Source organism: Pteropus alecto, unplaced genomic scaffold (genome assembly GCF_000325575.1).
Source record: "Pteropus alecto unplaced genomic scaffold, ASM32557v1 scaffold210, whole genome shotgun sequence".
Taxonomy (NCBI): Eukaryota; Metazoa; Chordata; class Mammalia; order Chiroptera; family Pteropodidae; genus Pteropus; species Pteropus alecto.
The window spans coordinates 3710023-3719753 of record NW_006431288.1 but is presented as its reverse complement, the minus strand read 5'-3'; the positions used below and the strand labels follow the sequence as shown (position 1 = coordinate 3719753).

The 9731-nt window shown below is 45.9% G+C and overlaps 1 protein-coding gene across 15 annotated transcripts in view; it reads left to right on the top strand.

The window, feature by feature from the left end:
* The window catches only part of IGSF9B (immunoglobulin superfamily member 9B), a 58422-nt gene that overhangs the window by 37349 nt on the left and 11342 nt on the right, over positions 1-9731 (top strand). For 5 of the 15 annotated variants that reach the window (XM_025039607.1, XM_006905802.3, XM_015597599.2 and 2 more), the window contains one exon: positions 6946-7067. In XM_025039607.1, coding sequence (XP_024895375.1) covers positions 6946-7067 — 122 coding nt within the window. Of the gene's footprint in view, positions 1-598; positions 645-5079; positions 5862-6714; positions 6752-6945; positions 7068-9731 lie in introns of those variants that run through there. The other 10 variants (XR_003043059.1, XR_003043053.1, XM_025039605.1 and 7 more) reach the window with 7 other exon arrangements.

The following is a 9731-nucleotide window of genomic DNA, read 5'->3' as shown; positions in this document are numbered from 1 at the left end:
GCCTGCAATGTCTCTTTAGTGACTCCCAGTCCCTCCTGCCCTCCCTCCCCATCTCTTTCTCTCTCTGGTTCCGTCCTTTGGTCTCTCTTCTTGATGTGGCCGACTGTGCAGGGGAGCAGAGAGTTCCAGAGGAGGCTGGCCTGGTGGTAGGCAGGATGGGAGACGTTTGAGGAGGAGGGAGCCCAGTGTCCTTCCCCTGCCCCATTCACTCCCACCCTCTCTGGTACCTGGAAGTACAAGCCTCACCTCCCACTCCCACCCTGTTCCTGCTGGGGGTGAAGGAAGTGGGCCTCGGGAGGTGCTGGAGAGCTCTAGCTAGGATGCCAGGCGTGGCGCGTAGTGGCTGGAGGTGCCTGTGTCTGTGCAGGAGATGCTGTGCGCGCAGCCTTGTTGTCTGTGCTTTGCAGCTCTCTCATCTGCTTCGTCCCATTGTGCCGTCTGGTTCTCTGTCTCTCTCCTCTCCTTCCCCTCGCCCCATTCTCTAGCCTCGCCTGTTGGTTCTCTGGTCCCTGTGCTCCTCCCCCCTCCCCTCTGGGTGTGCGTGGGTGGTTCCCCCACGGCCTGTGTTGATAACTGCTTTGTTTCTGATTGATCTCAGCTATCTGGGCAGTGTTGTCGAGACAAGCCTCTCCTCAGCTCAATAGGTAAGGGAGCTCTGCGGCTGGGGCAGGGCGGGGGGTGGACAGGCGGATGGGGCTTCGGCAGGGCCATCGCTTCCTTTACAGGGGAATCCAGACCATAGCCCCTCACCCCCTCTGTGGGGGCAGCAGCCTCTGCTCCTCTATCCCCACAGCTTCTGGGTTCCCCACATCATGCTACTCCAACAGCCCTACCAGGCCACGCTCGGGCATTGCCTAGCTGCAGCTTTTCACTCCACTCCCCATGTCAAGTCCTCTCCCACAGCCTCCCTGCAGTTTTCCTCACTCAGACACCTCGTCATCCTGCTTCCAACACACCCAGAGCTTCCATAGAAGCCCCCTGGGACCCTGCATGCACTTTGAAGGACCCAGAATGCCTAAGATCTGCTTTGCATCTGTGCACCCTTGGAAACTTGTCTGGGGCCACACTGGTACCCAGGAACACCCCTCTCTGCCCTGTTTTCCCAGCAGCCTCAGGCATAGCCCCCCTTCCCCCTAACCGCCCCCCACAACCACCAAAAAATAAAAAATAAAAAATAAAAAACCACCACTACCACCACCAACAACACAGACCTTCCCCAGGATGACTGGCCCCTCACTGTCTTCTTGGGATCTTACTAATAGTGAGTCCTCTCCAGGAGCACAGGATTGGGGTGTTGCCCGGCAATTTCCCTCAACCACTGGATCTTCCATAGGACCAGGTCACCTTTGGTCCTTTGAGGGCAAGGGCAGGAGGATGTCACTGCTTCCCATGCTTCTTTTATTCTGCAGCCCGTTCTTGGCTGTTATGAGACTGAGATGTGGACCTTGCCCTCAGGTTCAAATTGCTCTTGGGGTCCCCATAGTAGCCTCTCTTGACCCCCATGGGTGCCAGCTGTAGGGAGAGGGTCTTGTGAGGAGCTCTGCAGAGGAGAGGACAGGGTTCCCAGGCAGAAGGAAGTTGAGTTGGCAAGAGGCAAACATGCCCGGAGCTGCAACACTGCACTCCTTCCTCTGCTCTCCACCGTGATGACCCCTCTCCCATCTTCCTCCAAGTGGGGGTTTCCGGAGCTGGGCATGTAGAGGGGTATGAAGTGTCTTAAAGAAGCTTTTAGGCTCACTTGCTTTCTTGGTAACTAAGAGCCTCTTTTTGCCATGGACGCCACTGCCATGCTTCTGGGAATGTGTAGACCCCACGGCCCTCAGATGGAAGAGGGAGAACCTCCTTCTGGTACCTCTGATTTCCCTAAGTGAGAAGCAGCTGCCTCCCTTTACCACCTGGAGATGTCCAGGGAGGCTTATCATTCTAATTCAGGACTAGAAATCTCCCGTAGTCATAAAGGTGTCCCACAATGAGGATGCCATGCCAATTCTTTATGATCCGCAGCTATAAAAGTGTTAGCAGTCAAGAGGCCCTGGGATGGTGTGGGGCCAGCTGGGGGCCCCACTTCAGCTGTTAGCACTGGGAGAGTGTGGAGGTGTCACGAAGTCTTTGTGAGCTCACGTGTGCTAGGGGCCTCCTGTGGCCTGCCAGGTGGATGCTCCAGCGTGACAGTGACTGGACTGTCTTCTGTCTTCCCTGCTCTCCCTTCCTGCCCCAAGTTATGACCCCTCTGTCACCCCCAGAAGTATGACAGCTTCAAGACCAGCTTTCTCACTCCACTCCGCAAAAGTACCTGGACCCCATTGTCATTTGCTCTTGCCACTCTCCTTCACTCAACCGTTGACCCCCCCTCCCCATTGTCCCCACTGCATCAGATCTGAGGGAGCCGAGCTATCATACTCTCACTGCTGTGGCAAACCCAGAAACCAGGGGCCACGATGAGAGGGCATTACTTCTCTGGGCCTGGCCAGCATCCCCAACCTAGGAGAACAGGATCCTCCCACAGCCTCAGAGTCAGACCTTGACAATGCTGGGCAGCAGGAGCCACCGCTTGCCCTTCTGCTTGCTGAGGGCCTCCCTGGGCACGATAGCTGCTGGGGCCATTGGGAGGTGGCAGAATCCTCTTCAGACGCTGTCTTCATGCTGCGCCTTTGCATGTGTCTCCACTCAGTCTTGCTTGGAGAAGATGTGACACGTCTTGTCTACGTTCGTTCTTGCTCTGTTCCTATTTCTTTCAGTTTCTCTCCTGTTTCTTCTCTCCACACCTGTAATTGTTTCCCTGCCTCTCCTCCTCTCTCTCTCCCCCCTTTTTCTCCTCTTCCCAACTCCCATCTCAAAACAGGGAGTTGTATTGCATGGACCTGTACTTTTGTGAATGGCTGGGAGGCCAAATGGTTTTCTCAGCAATCTGTCTGATACTGGTAGCAGCCCTATTCTTGTATCTCCCTCTAATCCCCTTTCCCATTAATACTGACTTCAGCCTCCATGATGCGGGTGGGTCTGGGAGTGTGGATGGGGCCCCGAGGTAACCATAGGAAGGAGCTCCCCTTTGGAACAAGCTTCTCCTGACTTCTAAGGCCAAGCACTTCGTTTGTGCCCTGATCCCACTAGAAAGGTACTATCTGTGGTCAAAGCTGAATAGCAGCTGACCTCCAGACTCCTGGCTTTCTGTTTTGTCTATGAAGAATGGATTTGCCTTTTTTTCTGGCTATCCCTTATACATGTGTGAATTTCCTCGGCTTCTCATCCACATTATATAGTCAGAGAAGCAGAGTCTGCTTCCAGACAATTAAGAAGAGGAGGAAATGCTCTTTACATCATTGCTTCTGCCTGTTGACTGGAGGATAGTTGCAAACTGTGTCATAATGGTCAGCTCTTTGGGTATTAAGGGCAGGAAATGTCCTTAATGAATTTTGGATTTTGATTTTCCTGTCCTGTGGTCTGCCTACATTTTGAACCAGGCTGCGTCTTCCCTTCACTACTCTGGGTCAGCATACAGCTAAGCAGCTAAGGAAAGCTTAGCTAAATGGTCATGATTTGGGTTTTGTATGGATTTTATGAAGAGAGAGATGGGGAGAAAAAAGTGTTAAAGTAAGTTCTAGGCCATTTAGGGTAGTTCTGAACTGCAGAGAAACACCACTGCGACAGAAAACTGCAGTTTTTGGGAAGACAATTTGGAATATCCAGAGAAATCTCTAGGCTTTGAGGCTTTCACCTTTCAGTAATGCTCTTACTTCCTGGGAGAAGGAGCACCCCCAGAGTTTGCAGAATTCCTGTATGTTTGAGAAGAATTGAGGCTGATGAGAAAAAGAACTGAGACCTCAACTTCTGGAGAGCCCAGGGCTGGAATTTGTTCTGATAAGGCAACCTACAGGTCAGCCTCAGGTTTACTTGCCAGCTTCATTCCAGGGATAGATAGAGTCACTTAACCCAAGCTTCCTACTTTCTGAGAGACATCAGCAGCAAAAGCTTTATTACCTGAAAGTCCCCCAGGTGGGCTTGACACTGACAGGGCACATGGTCACCCCTCCTAAAAAAAAGGAGGCAATTTGATTCCAAAGGGCTTTACATGCTGCAGGTGATGTCTGTTGGACCATATTTCATGTGTCTTTTCTGAATAATTCGCTTAAAATAAAGACCTATTTTGCCCCCTCTCTTCCTCCTGCCTTCCAGACACTGTTTTGTTTTTTTTTCTCCAGCACTGGGAGAGTGTCTTGATACCTTCAGGAGCCACCTTCTGTCATGTTTCTGTGTTTGAGTGTTGAGCCAAAAGTGAAAACAGGTGAATAGCAGGTGTCCTGGAAGGGCTAGAGCTTGGCTGTTTCATGAGTAAAAATTGGCTTACCATCTTCAATGGATCATTGCTGTTTGGGAAATTTTACCTGACACAGCCAGCCTTTCCCTATCCTGGTCTATTTTACCCTGGCTCTGCCACCACAGCTGAGAATGTCAGTAACTGTTGCAGCTAGTGCATTCTGGGGCAGACTGACTTCTCAGATGATGTGTGGAAGCAGTGTTTTTTTTTTTTTGATGTAGCTTCTGTCCCTGCTTTATCAGGAAGAAGTTGGAGGAGCAGTTTAGCCTAGTGTTGAAAGCCTTGGCTCTATCATATAATAACTGGATTATTGGATACACTACCTGGCCTAACTTCAGTTTCTCTATCCAGAAAATAGGGTCAATGTAGTATTTACCTCTTCAGGTTGTTGTAAGGATTAAAGAAAATTATTGTAGAGAAGATAGATCAGTGCCTTGCATGGTAAATGGTAAATAAAGGTTGTATGATAAAAATGATAATGGTGACAATCTATTGATCGTAATAATAAAAACATCCCTGAAAGTTTCTCTTGGCTTGGAGGTGCCACAGGAATTTTCAGGGGTCACCCTGTACCAGCTTCTCTCATGCCCTAGTGGAACACTCTGGATTATGTTTTTAAAGCACTGTTCCCTAGGTCCACTGCTTGCCATATACCTCCTCAGACCATACATCACTCATTTTGTGTGGTCCTTCTGAAGTGGCTGGCTGGGACCAGGAGACAGATAAACTGAACAGTGGATTCATATCTTTGATTTTCCTTTTAGGCAGTATGAAGAAGCCTTAGTCAAGGAAGAGACGGGGGTGAGGACATTCTACCAGCACTGGAAAGCCATGCCCCCTCATGCCCTACCCATCTCCATTCTTTGCCTGCCTTCCAAATTCCCTTCCAGCTGCTGCTGCGCTGCTGCTGCTGCTGCTGCTGCTGTGTAGAATCTCTGTGGGTAGACTATGGAGTTTGTGAAAGAGGAAGGAATGGGCAATTGCAGATTGGGTCTTTGGGGGTGGAAGACCTGACTTCTAATGGTGAGTTGGACTACTCTACGAGACTATGTGTGTGCCTGTGCGCACTCGTAGGTGGGGCTTCTTAGCTCCATGCTATCAAGGGGCTATGGAAAACCAAAAAGTTGTCTCTGACCAGAATTTTGGCGGAACTTCTTGATATTTTATTTACTAAAGGGCTATGGAATGATGACTTTCATCAAAGAAGATGAAGATTGCTTTATTGCCAATTTATGCAAGAAACCCCAGAAGCCAGAGGCTTTGTTTCCTTCATTCCCACAAAGATATCTGTTGTTGGAGCAATGCGGCTGTATCCTATCCCTCTATCATTTAAAAAATGTGCCTTGGACTGCTTACTCAGCATTGGGGACTTCTTTTCCCCTCACAGGATTATCCGTCCTACTCCTTAATCAGGATTCAGCCAAAACCAATTGCAATGGAGATGGAAGAGGGAGATGTGGAGATTGAGGCAGAATGTGATTCACTTTAGTCTACTGTGGCCCTAGAATGTCTCTGCTTCTCTGATTGCGTGCTAATGCCAACACTGGTGAGAAAGAAAGAGTGACCTCTCTCCCTCTTTTTCCCTTTATTCCTCAGGCTCCAAGTTTGGCTTATTTTAAGACGAAATTCCATTGATAACATACCTTCTAGGTTTTCTTCTTTTATGACTGTTAAAAAATTCTCTCCAATATGCACAAATTGTCACAGACAGTCCATCTTCTTAGCTCTTCTTGGTTCCCTTTGTCACCTGGGCTTCAGCATGGCCTTTGCTTAAATTGTTGACTTTGCCCTAACCATGCATTTCATCCATCAGGCAAATGGCAACGTCCACTCAACTGGGAAAGAAAGAGAAACCTATACACATGGTCTTCTCTCCCAGCAACCTTGGTTTCTCTGTTGAATCTTAAAAATTAGAGATTCACTGGATACTTGCTACAGATATCCTGTGCTTTGCAAGGTTGCCATATTTGGACACTCTAACCGCTGTAATCTACTTCCACCCTGTTCTATTCCCTTACATGACTGAAGAAGTCTGAGCAGATCTGCAGAGGGTCAGGGTGACAGTTCTGCCGAATGTTGGTAGATGACAAGTATTTGTTGCTGTTAGCTGCTGGATTCTGCCTGAATCTTGTAGATGGAGCAGAAGGAGACCAGTGAAGCCAGGTTTCTCATTTTGCCTTGGCCTTCTGTTTTCTGGAGGAGGACGGTTAGTTGGGGTTGGGGTTGCTCACCTCCTGCTTAAATCTGCCCTTTTACTTTTCATTTAAAGGTCTTGATTGTGACAATTTCTAAGGACTTCAGACATTGAAGCTGCTTCTTTCTCTGACCTTTCTTATTCTTCCCAGCTTGAGTTCTATGTGATGGGGCTTACTATTAAAGTTTCTCTCTCCCTTTCCTAGGTCTTCTGATTGCTCTACAGAATCGTTTCCATCTGAGGTAGGCCTCCCACTGCTGGAGATTTCTACTGGGTTTTCCTCCTTCCAGGAGCGATGGAAAGACGGCCAGTGAGGGACTCCATAAAACCTTACTCTGTCCTCCTATGGGCCGGCTGTTTGGCTTTCTTCCAGCCCTGCTTCAGAAGCTCCCTGTTCTGGGAGCTTATCTGTGCCTCTCTAATTACCCCTTTTCAGAACCCATCCACCTGCATCTGGGGACGCTGCTGCACCTGAGAGGCTGGAGGCTCTGAAATACCAACGGATAAAAAAGCCCAAAAAGTCATCCAAGGGCTCTTCGAAGTCAAAGAAACGATCCGGTAAATGGTGGGAAGCACCTTTATACCTTGCCTGCTGTTAATGTGGGATTGTTTGGCACAGGATCCCACTCTTGGGTTTTCTCTAGAATTGAATCTACCAGGTGTTATTTCGTTCGTTTCTCTTTAATACTAATTTTCAAGTAATACACAAATATTGTTTTCATGTAAAGATGAGAAAGATAAAGTTAAAATCTCTTGATTGTCCTCCCAATTCTGTTTCCTTCCATCTGGGAACCATTCCTCTCTGGTATGTGTGTGTTTTCAGAACCTTTCTGTGTAAATTTACCTTTAGAAAAGATATTGTATTGTTTTAATGTATTTTTTTTTAACAACATAAATAGTATCTTAGTTTCCCTATTGTGTAACACCCCGTGGAAATATCCTTATCTCCTTTTAGATTTCTTCTCTATCACTTCAAGCCTTTAGTTGGACTTGAGAATTATGGAGTCCTCCCTAGTGCTTAGAGGACATCATGGCATGGATCCACCTTGTGCAGATTGACCAGATTTTTCTCAATGAGATAGAGTGAAATCTTCTCATCTTGTAGAAAGATACCTCTATTGAAATAAGTCTGTTGTTTATCCAGCAGTAATATGTAGCCTATAAAACAGTGCAAAGATAATTCAGCACTTTTGCAGATGTAGAAAATTCCTTAGTATTTCTCACATACTCTCTTTTTACCAATGGTGTTATGAATGTGACAGGCCATCAGAGAAGACTGCTGAACAGTTTCTTGCAGATCTTTAATAACTACTGTAGAGTAACTTTCTTTAGAGATGGGGTTATGAAAAAGTGTTATACAGAGGCCGTTTGAATCTTGGGGAGTCCATGAGCACTTATTTCTCACTTAGCCTTTGAGTGGTGCTATTATCCTATTATATTTTTTAGGTGGGAATACTGAGGCAGGGAAAAAGAAAATGAATTTTTTATGGTTTGAGTGGGAAGTTGAAGCCCAAAACTGAATTTTCAACTCATATAAGCTCATTTTAGTTTAAGACTATCTATCTATTATCTATCTATCTATCTATCTATCTATCTATCTATCTATCTATCTATCTATCTATCTATTATCTATCATCTATCTATCTATCTATCTATCTATCTATCTATCTATCTATCTAATCTATCATCTATCTTTTTTTAAAAATTTTTTTTGGGAAAAAGTCACATTGAATGCCTATATTCTCTTGTTCTGTTTACAGTAGTCCTGTTCTCTTGTATGTTAACATTGCTTAAATATGTCTTTAGCCCAAATTCTTTCCATGAACTCGTCTCATATTTCCAGGTACCTCCCGAACATGCATTTTTTTCATAAGCCTTTATAATGTTCAAAATAGTTATTGACTATCATCTCCAAATTTACTTCTCCATTCTTTTCCGCTCTCACATCTTATATCCAACCCATTTTACAAGGTTTGCTGGCTCACCTTTTAAAATGTACCCTGAATGTGACCACTTTTTTTCTGTCTCAGCTGCTAAAACTAAATTCTAACTCATGCTCATCTACTGCCTTGACTATTGCAATTGCCTCCTAACTGGTCCTCCTGCCTCTATCCTGGCCCCTTCTATAGTATATTATACACACAGAAACCAGAGTGACCTTTAGAAAATGTAATAACATACTCTCTCCTCTGGTCATGGGCATGTGAGCATGTGCGCGCACAGACACAAACACACACACTCACTCTGATTAAAATCTTCCAGAAGCTTCTCACTAAAACTGAGCAGATTTCAAACTTCTTGTGATACCATTGTCTTTCCTGCTTCACTTCCTCTGCTCACTCTGTTTTAGCCACAGTGGTGTTTCTTCTGTCTCCAGAACATGTCACATTTGCTCTTAACTCAGGTTTTTCACACTTACCACTCCTTCTGCTGGGAACACTTTTCCCTCTCATCTTTGGAAGGCTCATATTTCAAGACTCAACTCAAGTGTTACTCCGTTAGTAGCAGTGCCTCAGTCTTTTGCTATCTCATGACCCTATTTTATATATTTTTTGTAGCACTTGCAGTATCTGAAAATTTTATTTCTGTAGTTTTTAAGTCTTTACATTTTGTCTCTTTTTCCTCACCCTTGCATTAAAATATAATATTCTAGAAAGGAATATCTTTCTCTCTTTATCTCCAGAAAGGCTGTGAGGCAGTGGAGAAGCCGTGGAGTAGGAAGGGCCAGGCCTGACTCTATTGCATGCAATTAAAATCTTGTGTAAAATTCACCATTGCTTGTGGGGCAGGGCAGGGTGGAGGATGAAAAAAGTGTATTAAGTCCCAACCCCAGTACCAAGAATGATGGCTATTACCTAGGAGGCACTAAAAAAAAAAAATTAATGTTTTTTTAATAAAAAAGAAATATTAGATAAAAGATAATAAATATATTTAATATTAAATAAAAGATAAAATATAAACATTCATGGACTAGTTCCACCCTGCTCTCTTGATTCATGAGAACTAGGGGAGCAGACTTGGGGTGTCGGTGGCTTTCATGGTGAAGAAGGTGGTTTTGCTGCTGCAGTTTGCTTTGGTGTCCCGTATGCTCAGGTGACCCCTTTGTTTACTACTAGAAACCCAGAATACGTGCCCTCGCAGCTGAAGAAGGTGAGTGAGCGTGTGAGGCTGCGGTCTCCCTTTTTACCCACTTGCTTTTCTTTTTGTCTTTCTGTGCGCCTG